The sequence below is a fragment of the Crinia signifera genome, chromosome 6 (assembly GCF_055691185.1).
Source record: "Crinia signifera chromosome 6, ASM5569118v1, whole genome shotgun sequence".
Taxonomy (NCBI): Eukaryota; Metazoa; Chordata; class Amphibia; order Anura; family Myobatrachidae; genus Crinia; species Crinia signifera.
Window position 1 is genome coordinate 199,404,070 of NC_139222.1, and position 22,950 is coordinate 199,427,019.

The window sequence follows — 22,950 nt, forward strand, 5'->3', positions numbered from 1 at the left end:
CTATGGCTGTTTTTTACTATTTTAGAAATAGACTGTATACTTTCTTGTCAAAATTGTGCTGCCTGCACAGTCTATTTTTTTCTTGCAATACCGACCCTCCAGTGGGGCGCACTGGCATTGCTAGCGTTATACTGTGTGATATACAGACTGTAGCTCATATTGCACCATGTGTATGCCGCATGCCCCTTATTACAGTGTCCCCCTCTCACTTCCCAAATCTCTAGATTGTTTTCTGGCAGACAGATCCTGGGCCGGACTATTTGGAAAGTCTGTATAAACTGCATTCATGCATGTTGTAGCAATGATATACAAGACCAGGCATTGTGTCCTGTGTTGCCCTCATTGCCATCACAGCACCGGGATACGGTCACTAGGTCTACAAGCATTAGGTCAACACCACTAGGTTGACATGCATGAAGGTCGACGTGTTAGGTCGACACAAGCATTATGTCGACATGGGGTTTTTCAATTTTTTTGAGCCGATGTGCTGCTGACAGGCGATATTTCATACCCTACCATCCACTAGGGTGTGGTGGGAGAATACAATTGTGTAGCAAGCATAGCGAGGACGCGAGGGGGCACGGTGCTATGTTTCAGTGTCCATGTCGACTGTGTAGATATTCGAGCAAAGAAAATTGAAAACCACAGGTCATCCTTTAGACTGTCAACCTTCCCCATATAGACATAATGCTTGTGTTGACCTAATTACCCTGTTGACCTTCAGTCATGTCGACCTAATGCTTGTCGACCTAGTTGGTGTCTATCCAGTGATCCATACCCACAGCACATAGCAGGGAAACCTACAGCCCACACATACAACACTTAGCCAGCAGCGCACACAGTCATTAAACACAGCACCCAGCCAGCAGCCCCACAGCACTCAGCCGGCAACGCACAGGATACGGTCGCAAGGTCAACACTATACATTAGGTCGACCACTAAAGGTCCTCAGGACTTAGGTCGACATGGCTAATGTCGACAGGGTCGGAATGTCAGCAAATGCATTAGTTCAACAATGGGAAGCGACAGTCAAAAGATCGACAGGAGTTTTGACTGTTGATCTTCCCATTGTCGACCTTCCGACCCTGAAATCCTATTTCTTGTATTGACCTAAGCCCTGTCAACATTTAGTGGTCGACCTAATGTATCATGTCATCCTTCATAGTGTCGACCCTATGCCTCGTCATACCCCATCCCACACAGCACCCAGTCTGCAGCCCACACTGCAACCAGCCCCGTGCTGCAGTACAGCAATAGCAGAGCGGGCAGTAAGCTTAGGGTTAGGCAGCAGAGCAGAAGCAATCTTCCTCCCCACTCCCGTCCTCAGTCACCCAGTCCCAGACAGATCCAGCGCTGCTGGGGGGGGAGGCTGCTGGACTCCACCTAGGGGAGGCAACATATTTGAATCTGTTTTTAGGGCTGTCCCCTCTCCCCGCCTCCCCCTCCCTTCTCTCTCTTCTTGCCCTGTGTCCCACCTCCTGGTTTTACTATCAGCTTTCAGAGCTTCCATTTACACACCGGCGGGGGGGGGAGGGAAGAAAACAAAATAATAGAGAGGATACAAAAGCCAAAATAACAACAATAGGAACAATAAAAAAAACCCGAAGACTCTGCCTGCTCCAAGTTGCAGCCTGGCATCTCCTGGAGGAAACAGACAGGAGGGATAGGAGTAGTCTATAGAGAAAGGTAAGAAGCCTGGCGTGCAGATCGCTTTCAATGAATGGCTGCTGCTCTGCAAATAATAGGCACAAACAGCACGGATCAAACAGGGAAAAGCAGATCCATTTAAAGGGGAAGCGCCACCCCTGTATCCTCGCTATGAGATGTCTATGATTAGAAATGACCCTGATGTGGATTATGATTTAAACAGCAAAAAAAAATGAGTACCGAGCAGTAAAGGGGAGGAGACAGAGGAATATGCTCTCACCCCCCTCTTGCATTGCAAGCTATTTAATACCCCTTTATTAGACTCCTCTCTTGTTTACAATTGCATTTGGTGGGGGGATGAAATATTTTCCTCTCATAAGTGCTCCAACTATATTATTACTGTAGCCCTAGTGGCTGATCTAGCAGGACGGCTGTAGTATATGCTCCTGTGATTCAGCCGCTGCTGCTGGCTGTATTGTTACATCGACTTCCTGGGCCTGTGTAGCTGGATGCACACATACTAACATCATTATTGTGTTCTTCCTATTGCAATCCTTTTACTTCCGAGCCATTGAGGTGTGTTTATTTCCAGATCTATAGCTATTTATCACCTCTTCTGTCTCTGATTACAGTAATTAGTATATTGCAGAGCAAGGAATGAGAGTGTAATGCCGGCTGCACGGTGCACACACGTTATATATAATATCACTTGTATGGGCGAGCCTCATTCTCTTCCCCTTAGGCCTGCTCACCCCTCCTTCTAATGTATCTGCTTCAGGGAGTTTCTTGCGTCAAACATTACATTTCTCACTGGCATGTTTTTATTCTAATTAAATCTGTCACTTTCTCCGCATTTATTAAATATTTTTGGGATTAAAGTGATTGCAAAATTACCCAGCGTGGGAGGTGGTGAGAACAGTTTGCGTACACTGTCATTTTATAGGGGTTTATTTTAATATTTTCATGGATAATCCAGATTTGTAGGCTTTGCTGTATGTGGTTTTGCTGCTAGGCCTCTTAAAGGGGCAGACACACAATGTATCTACAAGGCTTTTAAAAGCAATTATACGTTGTACTTTATATACTGATGGTCCAGGCTCCATTTTCCTGCAGCATTCCATGCCTGCAGTATATACATGGCCAGACAGGCTTTGTTTGTGGCGGGTTCATTCATTCTGCTCTACGGTGCTAAACCAAAACTTCTACTTCACCTTTTTTCTTTAATCAATGATTTATGTCTCTTGTCAGGCTCATTGTATCACAACATGCAGCATTACAATAAATACCATTTATGTCGTGTCTTTTAACTAATCTTAGGCACTTCAGATGTCTTCATCATTTTTCTTATGGTCATAAAAATAAGCAGATTGACTGCAGGACTGATAGATTGAGTAAAAAAGAAAATGAATATGTAACTGCCTTCTGTAAATAATTTACTACTTTAGTTCTGTATTTTTACATAAAACAGAAGAGCCTATATATTATAGAATGGAACGCATATCGCTGACATTCAATAACTGCATTATCTTGTAATACAAAAAAGTAAACTTCCAATCAAAAATGTATAAATCTGTTTAATCTAGACGGCAAAGACTTTATTTCTCAGTTATTTATTTTGATTGTAATTCTTCTAGTCTATTGTTATCCATAGATATCTCTACAGTAAATTGTGACTGAGTGTCAATCAAGCAAATTGTTTTCTCATAGCCTCAGGCTTTGTAGGAGAATATATTTCTAGGTGGATGTGAATGACGTTTGCTACAATATATTGCTTTTTACTAAACTAATTTGACTGATTCTGACATTTATTGAATATATAGATTACATGCTTTTTATGTACGTATAGATTAGGATTAATGAATGAGTTAAGGGGCCTACACACAGGGCAATTTCTAACTGATCTGATTAAATGGCTTAGAAAAGACCCCATATCATGTGCGGCCCCGTGCATTGCTATCGCCCAGCGATTAATATCCAGCATGCTGGATAAATCTAGCTAATCACCTGTTCGGGCCAGTGTTCTCATTGGCGAACACTGGCCCTGACCAATCGCTGCCCACACATTGCTGGCACGTCGCTGATTTAGCGTCGCTCAGATCATTCAATAATATCTCCCCGTGTGAAAATAAACCATTATCTTTCATTGTGACAGGTTTGGTTATTTTGGAAATGCATATGGGCATGGACTGCAAACCCTAATTTCAAACCTAGTGGGCCTGCTTTAGGGCCACACCCAATGCACGTGACATGGGCCTGATTCAGAGGTGGGCGCAATGCCAATGTATGCGCAGTTGAGTATTTTCCTCTTGCACTGGCAGTCTCGCTGTACTTGTGACGCAATTAATTTGCGACGGCGGATGCAGTGAGAATTCCTTTGCAAAGTGAGGGGTAGCTGTATAAGGCAGTGGAGACCTTTACCATGGCAATCAATCAGCTGTGAAGTTACATTTGCCAAGTGTATTCTGTAAAATTATACATAGCAGCTGATTGGTTGCCTTGTCACACTTCTCCACTCTTATCACTGCTTTATACATCTATCACTGATAGGTAGTGAGCTTTTGTGGGATGCAACAGGCGGTGGCTTCAAAAAGCACAGGCATGCCTTGACAGTTTTTTTTAAAGTGCATTCCATGTCCACCTCTCAGGTTTCCTCACCGTATCTGTCCCCCCCCCCCCCCCCCCTCGGCCACCTCCTCTGTTTGCCCTCTGGCCGCCTCCTCTGCCCAGCTCCTGGCTGCACATTATGAAATCTTATGTGCAGCCCATCCGACCTCCCAACTCGATCCGATGAGCACGAGACCACACGTCGGGTCATACAGGTTTGGTCCGATTTATTGGCCGGATCCGTCAGAATCAGGTCAAATCGGACAAATGCTCACTAGTTTATGGGGGCCTTAAATCACCATACCCACTATCAGCCCCAATAAGAGATACTGCCATGATGGGACTTTTAAAACCCTGCAGGAAAAGGACAATGCAGGCGCTCACTCTAAGTACTATGAATATGAAGACTCAAAACATCTATGATAAAGTCTTCAATTAATATGGATTATAAATTACATTCTTCGAGGGCATACACACGACGATTAATGCCATATGTCTAAGTTAGAAATGAAGCACTGGTTGCTTAGTGTGTATGCCCCCGAGTGACCACAATGCGCGGTCCTGACTGGTTAGCTCAGATCCCCCATACATGCATCGCTACGTGTGTGTAGGCGATCTAGCCGCCATGAAGCACAAGGGCGATTTCCCTAGCCTGCATCGCTCAGCGTGCACGTTAGCAGAAATTTGACTGTGTGTATGGGGCATTAGCATGTTCAGTCAAACAGCAGATCCATCTCCCATGTCAAAGTGAACCCCATCAAATGGGTCCCTAACATCACCAGTAACACATTATAGGGTCTCTTTAGTAAATAAAAAATTTTGCTGCAGCATTTTTGCACTAAATTGGTGAAAAGAACAGTTTAAGGGGGAGATTCTCTAAGAATCTCCGCCTCTCTTCGCAATTATAATTATCGCATATGTTACATATGCGATAATTATAACAAAGGACAGCTCTTGCGTTAAGTACCAGCAGGTCCCGGCGGCTCCCCCCTCCCTCACACACCCGGCGCTGCTGCTGCGCCGGGCTCTTCTCCTCCCTGCACCTGGAAGAGGATCAGTGCAGGGAGGAGGTCACAGTTCCGGGCAGCACAGCTCTGTGCTGCCCGGACACAGGTGAGGGGGGGTCCGCGCGGGGCGGCGGAGGGTTGCGGTAGAAGCCCATTACCAGATTTTTCTGGCGATGTCCCCCGCCGCGGTAACCCGGCTGGGGATGCTTACAGCATCCCAAAATGCAGGAAAAACCGATATAACGGGGGTTTTACCGCATTTCGAGCTTAGATAATCTCCCCCTAAAACAGAATTGCTCTCCTCTTTAGTGCGTATGTGTTTAAATATTCCTGATCATTAAAAAGGCGAAGCAGGAGAAGACATCAAAAAGACGTACTTTTGCATGTTCTAATTATGTTTAGTCTAAAATTAGTTTTTAAATAAGTCATATCAAACTTATTGTTAATGCTAGAAAGCAATAAAACATGGCTGATCAAGGTTTCTAACACATAGCAATGTTTCACAGTATTACTATAACAGGATTATATTTTTTGGTACTTGTGTAGTTTCATGGCGGCAGTTACGTAGTCAGTGTAGCTTCCCTCTCAGAATCAGCGTAGTGTTCCCACGGTCAGCGTCCCTGTCAGTATCAGCGTTGTGTTCCCGCCCGTTCGCGGCTAGCTGGAGCTTACACAGTTACCGTAGTCAGTCAGCGCTTGTTAAATTGTATTGTGTGGGAGCCATTGACCATTTTAACCTGCCTGACATGACAGGTGTGAATGTGTTCCTGAAACACTCCCACTATCCACGTCTGTCCGAAGTGTGGCGCGTCCTCCCGACCTGTTCATATCCCCCCGGAATACACGTCAAGTAATCCACGTCCACTCGCCGTGCTTCAGGCTCAGTTGCTTGCTGCGCTCGCCACACTTTAGAAAATCAAATCCACGCCGGGGTGGATAGTGGGGGTATGAACAGGTCAGGTGGACGCATACCACAGGGCTAGGGGTCCGGACAGGGCTAGGGGTTCGGTAGCGCATGCATCTCCTGAACAGAGGGGGGCGCTTCGGTGCGCAAGTGCGTCTCATGCACAATAAAGGACCTATTTGCCAGTGCTCCATGTTACATACAGGCAAATGCCTCCATTTCAAACCCCCACTATCCATGTCATCCCGCAGCGTGGTGAGCCCTTCTCCCTGAAACGGACACAGGCAGGGTTGCTGTATCCTTCCACAAGAGTTACTGAGACAAGCGTTTTAGACACTCATGAATCTCAGGCAGATGGAGCGCCTCTCCGCCGGCGCCCGCATGATCGCCTCTCCACCGGCGTCAGCCAGCGCAGGGGATCTGGCGGTTACTGGCGCTGTGTGAGAGGCACTCACTAGGCTTGCCAGGGACGCTGGGGACAGAGCTGTAGCTCGTGGGGACAGTACGGGGACTATGCTGCTGTGGGGACACTACAATGACTACGCTAGGCAGCCATTGGACTACGCTGACAATGTAGCTTAGCCTATGCTGAAAACCTAGCATAGCCTGCCACCGTGAAACTGCACAAGTACCAATTTTTGGAATGTTAATGAAAAAAAATTGGTTTCAACTAAAAAAGCATTGCTAGGAGACACAACCCAGGGAAACGCGTTGAGCTTATGCCCTAACTGACACCATACCATTTAAGGACTGCTTCCCAAAACTACATTCTCCTGAGGATTGCTGCTTTTGGACACGCCACATTTCATTTATGGTCCTTTTACCACCTTAAGGATCCTATTAGCAGCATCAGTACTTCTTCAGTAAGGTACACCGGATACCCCTACAAACATCATTGTGGCACCTATATTCCACATTGGGGATCCCTGCAGCCATCTGGCATTCATCTGTTCCATCTTCCATTCCACCACCCAGGTTTACCGGACATCACCCATTCAGCATCATTGTGGACACGGCACTCCACACTGGGGACATTCACGGCCACCTGGTAATATAATCCTGTGCTGCTTTTAAATTGAGATGGTCATCACACTATTTATTCTGCTTTGATATAGGAGAACTATATATGATTTATTGACAGACCCTTCTATTGTGTCAAGTGGCATTAACTTTTTATATATTTTTTTTATTCTTTTAATTCATGTTCTAATACTTGTGTAATAAGTAATTGCTATATTTTTTTTAAGAAGCCATCATTTTAATTGATTTATTCAAATTATTTGAGAAATTCAGCCAGCGCTGGTTTTAATACATTTTCTTTTAACATGCAGGAGACTGTGGACAATAGTTCACTTTTACTGTTAAGGCCCATACACACTGGGCGGCTTTGAGCTGAAAGTCGCTCAAAACAGCAGGTTTGAGCGGCTTTCAGCTCAAAGCCGCCCAGTGTGTATGGCCCGGCGATGAGCGGTAAGCGCTGCTGCGCGCTCCCGCAACATCGCCGGGAAAGCCGTTCATCTGTTGGTTATACCAGCAGATGAGCGGCTTTCAGGACGGATTTGCATAGCGCTTTGCTAAGCAACGCTGCCCCCCCCCCCCCCCCCCCCCCTCCGACGGCGCGGGCAGGGGGAAAGCCACTCAGTGTGTATGCACTGAGCGGCTTTCCCCGCAGCGATGATTCTGTCCATACATGCTGGGTATGTATGGACCTTTAAACAGGGCAACAGATGTTGGGCCAGAGATGATGCGCATAGCCCAGCCATACACACTGGGAGATTTTGAGCTCAAAATGGGAAAATTGAGCTACTTTGAGCTCAAAATCGCCTAGTGTGTATGGGCCTTAAGATTTGGGTGGGGGTGTGTTCACACTGAAATCTAAATTGCAGTGTAAAAATCAAAACTGTCTAACATTTGTGGGCTACATGAAAAAGCAGACTGTATTTACCATGCCCAGAAAAAAATGTAACCCACCCAGATCTAAAAGCACTCATCCACTAGTGGGATGAAAAGGGCCCAAATCACATGTGTTGATTCCTATCTAATGCGCAGTCCCATGCACAAGGGATTCGAGACTGAGGTCGTCACTGCTGCAACAAGGATCCATCGGATCCCAAAGTGGGGAATGGGATCACATGTGATCCTACATCCTGGGACCTTCCCGGGGGTGCAAGGGGGATCAGCTGCGACTTCTCCACATGGGAGTTGCAGTTGTGGGTGGGGGCTTAAATCTATACATTGTAAGCTTGCGAGCAGGGCCTTCCTACCTTGTGGCATCACAAGCCAGGTTGGAACTGGGTACAAAATACCAGATGAGACCTGGTTAATAAGTATGAAAGGGGTATTACATAAATAGGGCTCTGTGGTTTTGGAAAATTGCTATGTATTAACCATTGTAAAGAGATTAATTGGGCAGGGATGAAGTACAAGATGATCAGCTCCTAGCTGCCATGTTACAGGCTGGGTTTGTAAAATGACTGAAGCTGATTGGTTGGTACTTTGGGGGTAGATATATGAAGCAGTGATAAGGGAGAAGTGAGCCAGAGGACAAGTGGCCCATGGCAACCAATCAGCACTGAAGTAATATCTATAGTTTGCACAGAGCCGCTGATTGGTTGCCATGGGCCACTTCTCCTCTAGTTCTCTTCTCCATTATCACTGCTTCAAACATCTCTCCCCACTTTATCACTTTCCAGTGCTTTGTACATTTGCCCCTATATGACATACAGGACCAGATGCTCTAAGCTTCAAAAGTGATAAAATTGAGAGTGATAAACAACGAACCAATCAGCTCCAACCTGTGATATTTCAAACACAGTCTGTAACATGGCAGGTAGGAGCTGATTGGCCGGCTGTTTATCACTCTCTATTTTATCAATTTTGAATCTTAGTGCATATGGCTCACATAAAGCGGGATTATAATCTCTAATAACCCCGCTGCACATCGCATCCGCATTGTAAATAATCGCATATGCGATTATTAACTCAAAGGCGATGGCCGGCGATGTGTTTTGGGCCCCCTCCCTCCCTAAACCCTCACATGGCTGTGAGGGCTCTGCTTCCTCCTCCCTGCACCCAGAAACGGTGCAGGGAGGAGGTGGTCACTGGTCCAGGCACCACAACAGGAGGCTGCCGGGACACAGGTGAGGGGGGTGCAGCACGGATCGGCGGGGGGCGCGCGAGGCGACGTGGGAATGCGAAGGGAAGCCCATAGGCTTCCATGGGAATACGCCATCTAGAACTTGCGTAACCCCCACGCAGCAAAGCCCCGGCGGTGGGGCTTTACTGCATATGAAAATGCGGTAAAACCCCCGAAAACTGGGTTTTTACTGCATTTTTAGTTTGCTGCATCTCGCCCACAGAGGTGATTATTTTCATAGCCCTAGGATATGTCACAATTTGTTCTCTGTGAAACCATGTTGATATAGAGTAGAAAGCAGGACATACATATGTTAGGGTGCTAAAACCCAGATTCTGTATATTGTACTTTTAACCATTGAACTGATTATTTTTTCTTTTCTATTTCTTTCAAAAGTGATCTAATTTAATTTAGTGTCATAAGGCTCCAATGTAATAGGAACACTCCCAAATAGCAATTAATTCCCAGTGGATGCAAACTCCCTCAGTCTAGGATACCCCCACCACCAATTGAAAACATTCCCTTGTGTTGTATTACCCCTATCAGTGTCCATACATTCCAAACTCAGGCAGCAGTAATCAGCAATTGTGCACATAGGGGAAACCTTTTGCCTCAAAGTTTACTTTGACATTGTAGCACATGTGGGGCACACATTTGGATGTGATGTCAGTGGTCACAGATATCACTTACCAGGAGCCAGGGAAGGAGATACTTCCTACACCTAATCAGAATGGAGGAATGGGCATGTCATGGGATGTGCCTTTCCCTGACACTCCTGTAAGTGATCAAAAGTTGCAGCTACATCCATTCAGGTGCCACTTTTGCAAATTAAATGCATTCAATCTAATGCCACATCACTTATATAGATGTGTATATAACCCAGGAGGGGCAGTTGTTGTTCCGGATTCCATTATTGGGCATTTCCACTAATCCCTTAGCCCAATGCCAAATGTGCATAGCCTAATAATGAAGATGATTAAATATCAAAAAGTTTTTTTATATTTTAATTTGTTACTGTAAGATGTTGGGGATGTCCTATCACTTAAAACACATGGGTCTGATTCACCGTCAGATGTGATGCTGATGTTCACATAGTGATTTATTTTGCAGATGCACAAAATTTCTAAAAGCTGGTACAGTACACGCTTGTTTCCAGAGCTTGTGCAATGTGTAATCAAGACATGCTGTACGAATGTTAACAAGTGGAATGGGAACCGTTCTGCAGCGCTGGACAATATGAATAAATTTACTGGAAATCCCAAAGAGAAGCAGTCCACTCCGTAGTTTCAAGGTAAAAAAAAAATAATAATAATAACTGGACTGCTTCTCTTTGGGATTTCCAGTCAATTTATTCATATTGTCCAGCGCTGCAGAACGGTTCCCATTCCACTTGTTAACATTTGTACCTTTTTTGGGTGTTATTGAGATTGAAACACCATTTGAGATTGAAACACCATTGAGAACCACTGCAGCAGAGGGATTAAGGAGCGCTAGAGAATTCCCGGAACTCTGTTTTTTTCACATGCTGTACGAATGGTATACATTCAGCTCTGTACCAGGCTTAGTAATGTCTGCAACTTGAACAAGTCACATATACTGTACATTTCCCTGATGGCATTAAATAGCTTATCACATGTTGGTTGCATGATTGCTGTTTTAAACTACCACTTAATTCGTCAACTCCATATTATTCCGACAGATTGGTACTGTCTGCAATCATTAGCAAAAAGGATCAAAGATAATTATTTCCTGGTGCTTCCACCTCCTAGTCAGTAGAACAGAACCGGATCATAATGCTGCCATCTCCATGGTAGATGGTTGGTAAAGCAATCACCATGCCAATGACGGATGAATACACTGCTCATGGAAGAATATAACTAGAATTTGGATTAATCCATTAATGGCAGGATGTTCCATTGTTCTGTTCAGACCACTGAATTCTCTTGGTGTGTAAATGATTGTCTAGCTTGACCGTGTTTAATTAGTGCAGTGTAACTGAGTTTGCTTATTCGCACAGAAAATTGGTTGCTGTTGGTTGGTGTCTTTTATTTTTTTATTTTTTTTTATGCAGGTAAAAATCACTTTTGGAGGTGATGCAATTGTTGCGGCACCCGGCCCCAAGGCTGCACTTATCATGGATTTCTGCTTGCAGCCTCCTGAGTTGTGATCAGAAAGCCATGTAAATAAAGCAGGGCTTTGCGGCTGTGTACTTACCATGGGAGAAATCACCTTACACGTCTAATCTAGTTCATTTTGGGTGCGGAAATCTGTCTGTTTTGTCCAATGCAAAGTTGGTTCCCAAACAGTGAAATAGCTCCCTTCACTTTTGACATGCGCTATGGGTGCAAAAAAACATTGAATTGCCTTCTTTGAGTCAAAAATGAGGTGCGTGCTTAACTGCTCACATGCTCACCTCTAAAGGGAGTGTGGAAAAACGTTCCCAAAATGACAAACCATGTCCATCACATTAAATTGTATTCCTCCCATGGTTTTGTGTGGGTTAAAAAATATTTGTATGCTTTAATTTCAACCACAAGATTTCCTAACACTTTTTATTTTTTTAAGATAACTGTGGTAATTATACATGAAAGGCATGGAACACAGCCGAAGGTGGCATCATCTAATAGATATAATTATTTCATCACGTATTTATTCAAAACACCCTAATCCTGCCTTTCTGGTCTTTCATAATGTTAATAGAAATTAGGTCAACTCAACACATATAACAACATTGTCACTTTTAATGCCTGTTGTACACAGTGTTAATTCCTATTAACTTTCATAGTAAAGGACACATGTAGACTTTCTCTGTACTAGTGTAACACATATGAAAGTGGAAGTTGGTGTTTTGCAGTTGGCCATTTGTAAAGATACAAAAACATACGTCTTACATTTTCCTTTTTGAAAGCACAGAGCCAGAAGTACAAATGGTGATATTATGGAGCTTTGGAAAGTAGATCCAGTTCTTAAAAGAAAGTTTGGCTTGTGTCTATGGGCTTTATTAGCAAAGAAAAAAGCACACAAATGGGCAAAACCGTGCTGCACTGCAGGTGGGGAGGATGTAATGCATGCACAGAAATGTAGGTGAGATGAAACTGAAATCTAAATTGGGGGCCACACACAAAAGCAGCTAGTATTTATCCTGCAGAGAAATAACATAGATGTATTTGCTCGCCTTACATAGCAACATGGTTTTTTCCAGACACAAAATGACTTCCTTTTTTGCTTTACTGAATCTGGCCCTATGTACTCTGTCACCCGGACTTAACTGTACCACACCCACATCCTGTGCTCTGCATGCTGGAAAAAACGAGCAAATCTACCACTTAAGAAATGTATGGTTTAGGATATTTTCAGATAATTTATTATTTTCTGATAATAAATAAATATATATTTGCGTTGCACTATTCACATGGTTTATCGCCCTTTGGTGCATTTAGTAGAGCATTCCTATGTTTAATTGTGCAACCTAAGACACTTCAGGTGCTGCTTTGTGCTAACCGCTAGAGTTCTCAAACTGTGGGTCCCGACCACCTCAGCATGGGGGCCACACATCCATGTTGCTGACCTTCAGGCTAATGTGTCAGTGGAGGGGAGGGTGGGGGGGGGACACAGGGGGAACTCATTAAGTAAACGTCCACTACTTCTGTCTTCCATCCCCCTGTCACCCTCTTCCATATTACCCACTGCCTTCCCAGCCCATTAGTGGTCACTGGTTTTGTGCCTCTGCAATGTTACTGTACATGTGGCCATTCTGCTGTAACTTGAAGGGCTTCTGTAATACTTTTAATTGTCTGATGGGATCCCAGAGCAAAATAGTTTCAGAACTCCCTGCTCTAGCCTTCTGAAGGGTTTAGCAAGACATTTAATTTAAAAAAAAGCATAGTTTCCAAATTAAATGATAGTTTTCATTGCACTACTAATGGCACTAAGAAAAGGGGTATTCTGCTCAGACATCCTGGATTTAATGGACTTTGGTGTGCACTCATTAAATGTGGTATGTGATACAGTTGTCAATATTCTATGATGTGTTGGGCTACCCGTAATATTCCTACACATTTTCTGCATTTCATTAAAATCTGTCAGACAAAAGAAAATAAGTGTACATTTTGTTATGTAACGCTATACAATCTTCCACCTTGTTGATTTTGGCCAAAACAATAACCACAAAGGATGGTATTTATCAAAGCTTGGATAGAGAGAGAGAGAGATACAACTGTGAGAGATAAGGACAGCTCCTGTCCTTTTTCACACACGGCCTGAATGCAATAAAAACCATTAACCGAACAGCAGCATTCAGTCTTGTTTTCTGATAGCAATCCAGTTATTCATGTTTAATCACTTTCTGACATTATGAAGAAAAATTCCATTAAATAAGCCAGCAATCAAATTACATTCTGACAGGTGGACATATGCATTAATTGATTTATTTTCAGATTTATTTCTTTATTAATAATAGACATGCAGATTATCCAAAAAAGGCTATAAAATGTTTAACGATTTGATTAATTATCTTTTATCACATTGTGCTTTAGGTATAACAATTGGGTTATGTTTCAGCTATACTCGCCAGTAACTGCATTATATATAAATTATTGATCTGTTCATATTGGCCAGGTATACTAGCATGGGCGGTGGTGGGGGCGGGAGGGGGCAGAGAGTCAGTGAGGCCTGGGGAGAGTCAGTGAGGCCTGGGGCTGGAGTTGGGCCTTCCCTGAGTTCCACTCCGCTGCCCCCGATAGTGTAATCATACCTCATCCCTTGGGGGGCCACGCCACTCTGTTTCGCCCTGAGCATTGGGTGGATGATAGACGGGCTCCCGCAATCTGATCATGCTGGAGGACAGCGGCTGGGGCCTGTGGGCCAGATACCTTCACTGTCGCGGCCGGGTGACGACGGGGCACCCTGTCTCCGGGGATGAGGTGGTAACCTTATAATTCAGTATCAGCTGCCATTTTGCTATTGCATGCTGGAGTCCGCACAGCACAGGGCAAGGCCATCCAGCATGCAAAGTGATGGACAACGATGCGATTGCAATTCAATAGCTATTTCATCGCGTGACCAGGAAATAAGGGTCAACCCCTGCCTGCACAACCTGGCTGCAAAGGCAGGCACATCGCCACCGCAAACCTCCCCCTTCCCCAACAGCTCTCGCGGTCAATCACAGTATGATCACACTTTGAAAGTTCAAGCATATGCACAATGTCCGCTGAGCATGCACAGAAGTCTGCAAATTAGCAGTTTTTGCAGTTCTGCACCTGATACTGAAGGCCCTATGTCCATATTGTCATGGATTTGCCCACATGTAGTATTTTCCATTGTATTCTTGTCCATTGCTTTGCCTTACTGTTCGAGTAAAGGCATTTTTGTGCTAGAAATTAGTTATGATAGACCCATTGTACCTCTTCTAATGGACTGACTGCTTTCACTTATGTGTTTCTCTATTTTAAAAATTAGGTAAATTTGTCCCTAAAATGTCTTTTTCAACAGATCTGTATTAATATATTCCTTACACTTCAATAAAATGCACTGTCATAATAACCGCGACCCTCTGTTACCCCTTTCTTACAATCTTTCAAAACTTGTTCATTTTTAAGGCATATGGTGATAAGCAGGACTTGGTGGCCTTATTTTGTGAGTGGGCTTAGCAGTTGCAGCCTCCTAAATATAAAACGTTTCTCTTCCTTTCCAGCCACATTACCTGCAACTGACCAGTTTATAGAGCCGGGAACCAGACCGCAACCATGTCTGCTCGAGGGGGGAAGAAGAAAACCACCAAATTGTCCCGCTCAGCCAGGGCTGGCGTCATCTTCCCAGTTGGTAGAATGATGCGGTACTTGAGAAGAGGCACACACAAGTACAGGATAGGCATGGGTGCTCCTGTGTATATGGCTGCTGTCATAGAATACTTGGCAGGTAAGAAATGGCTGATAAAAGGAGTTCTCTCCTCCACTAATATTATTAGGCAAATGGTTCAATGGAAATGACACAACCACCAGTTGGAATCCCAGGAAAAGTTTTGTCTCCTACAATCTGAAGCCCAAAATTAAAAACATTTTGACATTATGGTATAAGAAAAAGCCATTTTTTTTTTTTTTTATAAAATGTTTTTGTACTATGAAAATCTTTCCCAGTACTCACCTCAACTCAAGCTGTAGGTCCTGTGGCAAGGTAAGTGGCCCCTTCATGGTGACACAAGTTCCAAGCTGTGGTGTTATGACTACCTCTGTCTGAAAATAAATAGTAATGGATACTGAAGACAATGATTAAACCGACATGCTAAAGGAATTTTACAAATTACAAAATAGACAAAAGACACCAAAAATATTCCATTGATGACTGGATAGCGTGTTGCTTATTACAATTGTGAAATGAAGGTGGTGGAGAGGACATGTAAACTTCTCCTGCCATTTCCACTTCACTGTAGGGCATCGTTTCTTGTAAGCGGTCTATACTTAATGAGACACACCAAATGTAGACACAACAAAGTGTAATAAAGAGAGGCCAGATATCCTCTCTCTTATGATTAATTTAGGTCACAAATGAGACTAAAGCAAACCGTATTTTAGTAGCGAACCATCAAAATGTAATGTAATTAAAAGAGTGTCTGTAATATTTTTCAGAATACTTAGATTTGTCGGCATACTGCTACCAGGAGAGTCCTGTTTATCAACAGACAATGGCCTGAGACAGAGGTGGATGCAGTTTCATGCACTGCTGTGAATTCAGACCCAGCGGTCTTGTGAAAATATGCTGATAACTCAGGCACCATCTTGTCCAGAGAGACGCCCACTGCGGGTGTTTCGCATCCACCACTTGCATACAAAAGCAGGAACATGAGGTGCACATAGGTCAAACCATCCAGCTTCTGAGCAACCCTATGTTGTCTCAGATTGAGCATCTTTGACACATGGGCACCTCCAGCTGCATAAAAATGGCACGCCCAGAACACAGCCCAACACCCTGTGTTTTGTTTTTTTCTTGCCACCTTCCTGTTACATTCCCCAAATGCTGACTACTTGACAGTACTTTGTGAATAGATCCACTCTGTTTTGCAAATCCATGTCCACTTGTGTGCATTTTAGCTTTGGCACATGTAGAGTAGCAATATATCACTCTCCTGATTCCAGAATTGATGCAATGTTTCGGTACTAATTATTCAGGCAGGGAATCGTATTCATTTTTATTTATACCCCATAGAGTGGAAGCTAAAGATTAACAGGGTTTCCTCTCATAGGGCCTTATTCTAGTTCACTCTTTCTGACTTGGGGCCAGATGCACTAAGCTTCAAAAGTGATAACATGGAGAGTGATAAACAACCAACCAATCAGTTCTTGCCTGAGATTTTTCAAACACAGCCTGTGACATGGCAATTAGGAGCTGATTGGCTGGCTGTTTATCACTCTCTATTTTATCACTTTTGAAGCTTAGTGCATCTGGCCCAAAATCCTTCTTAGATGGACAAAACCATGTGCACTGCAGGGGGGCATATGTAAAATGTGCAGAGAGAATTAGATTTGGGTGAGTAATTTTGTTTCTGTGCAAGGTAAATACTGACTGCTTTATTTTTACACTGCAATATAGATCTCACTTTGAAGTCAAACCACACCCAAATCTAATTATCTCTGCACAAGTAACATCTGCCCCACCTGCAGTGCACATGATTTTGTCCATCTAAGAAGGATTTTGTCAGAAAGAGTGAACTAGAATAAGGCCCATAGTTACCTGCTACGTGCAGTTGTATCTTAGTAGTACTGTAGATCATGGTCACAGATAGACATCGATAATGTTTTTATTCCGGAGCTTATCCAAAACTTTTGTTTTTGTTTATTAAGCGAATGTCCTAGTGATATGAACTGGGTTCTGGGTTTGGCTGCAGGATGTTTTACACAGCAGATGTTATCTGCTGACCGCTGGTAAAATGCTGCTTTAGCCGTCTGCTGTATAGCTGTTTGGTGGAACACATCATAATTGTTACACACGCATACCAGCCAGACATGCCTGCCATAGTAATGAAAGATAGGATGATCTATATTGAATATGTTGCTTTATTCCAGGGTCATTTGTCAGCTGCTACTTATGCAGATGATCTCATCCAGTTTCTCCATTTTGGTATATATACGAATATCATCCAGCACTGTTACCTTTCAATATAATTACTGCATTTAATGCCTCCACAAAAACATGCTTATGTACAAGGGTGGATCAATAAGTACCTGTGCTTGAAGACAGGTGGCTTTGCTGAGGAAAGTTGGTATTACTACCATGCACTACCATCCTTCAAACAACGCCATACCAAATTTCAGATTGATTCATACAGGTTAGGTTTTTCCCCCACCACGACAATGCACCAGCTCCCTCGTCCGGAATTGTTGCTATTTTTTTTTCCTGCGAGCCACGGTTTCAGGTCAGGGAACAGAAAGAAGTCGCAGGGAGCCAAGTTGGGCGAGTACAGCGGATGCGGCAACAATTTATAGCGCAATTCATGCAATTTGGCCGCAACAATTCCGGATGATGGAGCTGGTGCATTGCCGTGGTGGAATAAAACTAACCTGTGAATCAATCTGAAATTTGGTATGGCGTTGTTTGAAAGATGGTAGCAACCACCAGCTGTCTTTAACCCCTTCACGACATTTGACGTATATATACGTCATGGTCGGGAAGTACTTCCCGACCGTTGACGTATATATACGTCATGACTTCTAACTGTCACTGCGTCTAGAGACGCAGTGACAGTTAGGTGATGTCTGCTGTCCCTGACAGCAGACATCCCCCCTCGTCGCCCAGGGGGGGCAGGGGTGCCCCCCCCGGTCGGCGATCGCTGTGATTGGCTGTTCAAATCTGAACAGTCAATCACAGCGTTTCCTGTGTTACCGGCGGCTAAGCCGCTCGGTAACACAGAAAACGGTGGTGATCGGTGCAGCACCGATCACCACCGATGTGCAGCCCCCCCTCCCACCCGCCGGGCACTCACCCGGCAGCTCCGTCAGGTCCCCCGGCTCCCCCGGTGCGCACGCAGCGCTGCCCTCCTCCCCCCTCCCTCCCGCAGCAGCAGCAGCAGCAGCAGCATGATCATGCTGCTAGAAAAGTTAAAATAAATTAAAAGATAAATATTGCAAATGTGTATATATATATATATATATATATATATATATATATATATATATATATATATATATATATACATACACACACATTATATATATATATATATATATATATATATATATATATATATATATGTGTGTGTGTATATATATGTATATATACAGATGGGGCCGGGCTCATCTTTGCAGGGGATGGCGATGGCGTCGCCATCGCCATTCCCTGCTCCCGCGCCATCTGTGTGTCGGAAGGGGACGCGCGCGTCCCCTTCCGACGGTGCTGCCCTCGGTCGCCCGGTGCCCACACCGGGCGCCCGCACCCCCCCACAGCCTCCTCGGGTCCCCCCAGCCCCCCTCGAGCGGGAGGCGGACAGTATTGTGTCCGCCTCGCCGCCCGGCCGCCCGGATACTGAGACGCGCGTGCGTGGGGGACGCACGCGCGTCTCAGTCAGATGGCGCGCCGTGTTGCTGGCGGATCGCCAGCAGCATGCTGCTGGCGATTCGCCAGCAAGCATAAGGCCTGCGCTATCTGTATATATATATATATATATATATATATATATATATATATATATATATATATATATATATATATATATATATATATATATATATATATATATATATATATATATATATATATATATATATATATATATATATACACACATATATATATATATATATATGTGTGTGTGTGTGTGTGTGTGTGTGTGTGTATACCGCACCGATCACCAACGATCGCCAGCCCCCCCCCCCCTCCCACCCGGCAGCCCCCCTCCCTCCCACCCACCCGGCTGCCGCAGCGCCAGCACCCCTCCCACCCCCCCGCCAGCCGCAGCGCCAGCCCCCCTCCCAAAGCTGGTGACCAAAATGGGGTCACTTGTGGGGGGGTTCCACTGTATTGGTGCTTCGGGGGTCTTGCTAATGCGACATAGCACCCACCATTCATTCCACCACCAAAAATCACTCCTTCCCTTCTGAGTCCTGCCATGCACCCAACTGGTAATTTTTGGTCACATGTGAGGCATTGCCGTACTCGGGAGAAATTGGGGCACAGATTTTGGGGTGCTTTGTCTCCTTCATTCCTTGTGAAAATTAAAAATTTTGAGCCAGAACTGCATTTTTGTGTAAAAAATTAAAATTTTTTACACAAAAATGCAGATCTGGCTCAAAATTTTTCATTTTCACAAGGAATGAAGGAGACAAAGCACCCCAAAATCTGTGCCCCAATTTCTCCCGGGTACGGCAATGCCTCACATGTGACCAAAAAATACCAGTTGGGTGCATGGCAGGACTCAGAAGGGAAGGAGTGATTTTTGGATTTTGCAGCACAGATTCTGGTTGAATGACCCCCGAAACACCCATACAGTGGAACCCCCCCACAAGTGACCCCATTTTGCAAACTACACCCCTCAGGGAATTCATCTAGGGGTATAGAGTACATTTCAAACCCCCCGAGGTTTCACCAATTTTGATACAACTGAGCTGTGAAAATGAAAAATTAATTTTTTTCATTTTCACTGCCCAGTTGTACCACAATTGGTGAAACCCCTGGGGGTTTGAAATGTACACTATACCCCTAGATGAATTCCCTGAGGGGTGTAGATTGCAAAATGGGGTGACTTGTGGGGGAGGTTCCTAACTTTTAGCACTTATGGTGCCTAGAAACCTACATGGTGCCTAAAAAAAAATCTCATAAAAAGGAGGCTCCAAAATCAAGTAGGTGCTCCTTCTATTATGAAGCCTGTGGTTTGGTCAACGTGCACACTAGGGCCACATATAGGATATTTTTGAAAACAAAAGAATTGGGGGAATCAATTTTTAGTCACATTTCTCTAGTAAAATCTACTGTATTCGTTAGAAAAATGTATTAAAATTGAAACTCTGCAAAAAAAAAGAAATTTTGAAATTTCACCTACACTTTGTTTTAATTCCTGTGAAACACCTAAAGGGTTAACAAACTTCCAAAATGCTGTTTTGAATACTGTGAGGGGTGCAGTTTTTGAAATGGCATCATTTATGGGGGTGTCTCACATACAAGTCCCTCAAAGTCACATCAGAACTGAACTGGTCCCTAAAAAAATCAGTGTTTGAAATTTTCATGAAAATTTGAGAATTTGCTATTCATATTGTAAGCCTCCTAGTGTCCAAAAAAATTAAAAGGAAGTTGAAATAATGATGGAAACATAAAGTAGACATATGGTCTATGTTAGTTATTAACTATTTTGAGTGGTATGATTATTTGTCTCACAAGCAGAAAATTTAACATTTTGCAAATTGCTAAATTTTCCATTTTTTTACGATATTTTGGTATTTTTCAAAAAAAACACAGACTGTATCGACCAAAATTTACCACTAACTTGAAGTACAATGTGTCACGAGAAAACAATCTCAAAATCACTGGGATAAGTAAAAGCAAAAAAAAGTTATCCCCACTTAAGTGAGACATGTCAGATTTGAAAAAAAGGGCTCTGTCATGAAGGCACAAACTGGCTCTGTCATGAAGGGGTTTAAACACAGGTGCTTATTGATCCACCCTCATACATCAAAATGGTGCGGCACTCATCAATCATGCCCTCAATAAGTTGGCAAACAAGCCAGATAACTTCTAATGTTTCAGTGCCTTATTACCCACACTGTCATCTGTGCGCTATAAAAAACCAAAACAATGTTCTTACCTTAAATACCAGCATAACACATGCCGGCACTGTTAAATTGCCATCCTCACAATAACAAAGACTCCTCCCTATCTTTACGAGGCAGAGTGAAGCTTGGACAGTAAGCATGCAGAGAGTGTAGGCATGTCTATCCCTATCCTCCTGGCTATCTCTTACTACATGGCTGGACACTGTGTGTATATTACGCACACATATTATGGGGAGTCCGGGACTCGCACCATCAGAAGGTAAATTGCTTGGGAGAACCTGGGAGGGTACCCAAATGCATACAATTGTAATACTCAGGAAGATGGATTACAATTGTATGCATTTGGAGACCCTACTGGGTTCTCCCAAGCAATTTACATTCTGATAATGCGAGTGCCAGACTCCCAATATTGTGTGTATGTAAGGTATGATTATTTCTCTGTGAAATTACTGAGTCATTCCTCCTGATACCATTAGAAATGATTGTAGATTCATTACTTACCACAGTTTTGTTATCTTGCAGCTGAAATATTGGAGCTTGCGGGAAATGCAGCCAGAGACAACAAGAAGGGCAGAATTACTCCAAGGCACATCCTATTAGCAGTCGCCAATGATGAAGAACTTAATCAGGTACTAGCATTCTTTTCCTACTTTTTTGAAAAATTGTTCCAGTCCAATATAGGAGATTATTACTGTATTTTTATATATCCCATACATAGCATAAGCTAGTCGGGCTCTTCACACTTCCTCAATCGTAAATATATAACACTTGTTCTCTGTGAGAAGTAATTGGCTGCTGAGGCTGTGTAGATACTAGGTAGATGGGAAGATGTACTAAGCCTTGGTTAGCAATAAGTAGAAGCACCAACCATTCAGCTCCTGCTATTTTAGTTATTCAGTAAAGTGTAGATTGGCTGGTACTTTATCAGTCTCCAAGGCTTAGAACATCTCCCCCATGGTGAAGTAGTTGGCTTCCCAACAGACGGAAAGAAGACTGACGCACAGTGGCGTATCTATAATACCGCAGCCCCCGCGGTGGCTTGGAGGAGACAGTGCTGCGGGGGCGCCTAGATCAGAAGCGGCATTGCTAAAAAAGGCTGATATTTTTAGTCAGGGAAGCGGAGGAAGCGCTCACGTCCCTGACTCCTCCCCCTGGCCTACAATCCGCCGTCGCCGCTCGCTTCCTCCCTGGCCGTGCTGACTCGGAGGGAGCAGCAGAGCAGAACAAACTGCACGCCTGCCCGCCTCAAGCCCGCCCGCAGCCCCCGCACACTCACAGCGCAGACAGGAAGACGCTGAACGCCTGCTCACCTCAAGCCCGCCTGCACCTGTGAAATCCATCATGGGTAAGTATCCACTTCGGTGAATTGGTTTCTCTGTTCTTAAGACAGGTGTTCAGTACTTCACATGAAGACAATTCTTTATCAATAGCAAACGAGTTTATTATTTACAGAAACAAGTATAATGTGTTTCAATATCGTCCGTTCAATAGTTACAATATAAATAACAACAAGAAATTACAATTTTTATTACACTGGAACAGCGGATATTGATCCTTCACTGTAATCCTCCACTCCTGCGCTTCTTTACTCTACACATAAATATATGACTAACCCTACCTTCTTGCTACAATGCAAACAAGTTTAATGCAATTTCACTTACCATTTACATATACTAAATGCAATATCCAATATTCATATAGCCATTACAGTAAATATTAGAGATCTCTTTTCTATCGGGTACCGGCATGTATTATTGCGCAATAATTATTAAACATTACCCTAGTCTTGTTGTGTCTTTTGTGTAACTGCAGTTACTGTACTTTTCCTTTAAGCGCTTATTAAGAGGAGTACAGTATGTCTTTTTATCCTGCAGATGTTAGAGTCTCACACTGAGAATA

The 22,950-nt window shown here is 43.7% G+C and overlaps 1 protein-coding gene across 2 annotated transcripts in view; it reads left to right on the forward strand.

The window, feature by feature from the left end:
• The first annotated feature begins 1,420 nt into the window (after nucleotides 1-1,420).
• The window catches only part of MACROH2A2 (macroH2A.2 histone), a 41,015-nt gene continuing 19,485 nt past the window's right edge, over nucleotides 1,421-22,950 (forward strand). Inside the window, exons 1-3 of one of the 2 annotated variants that reach the window (XM_083148597.1) lie at nucleotides 1,421-1,686; nucleotides 14,991-15,214; nucleotides 21,574-21,680. In XM_083148597.1, coding sequence (XP_083004723.1) covers nucleotides 15,043-15,214; nucleotides 21,574-21,680 — 279 coding nt within the window. In that variant the 5' untranslated portion in view covers nucleotides 1,421-1,686; nucleotides 14,991-15,042. Of the gene's footprint in view, nucleotides 1,687-2,057; nucleotides 2,224-14,990; nucleotides 15,215-21,573; nucleotides 21,681-22,950 lie in introns of those variants that run through there. The other variant, XM_083148598.1, reaches the window with a different exon arrangement.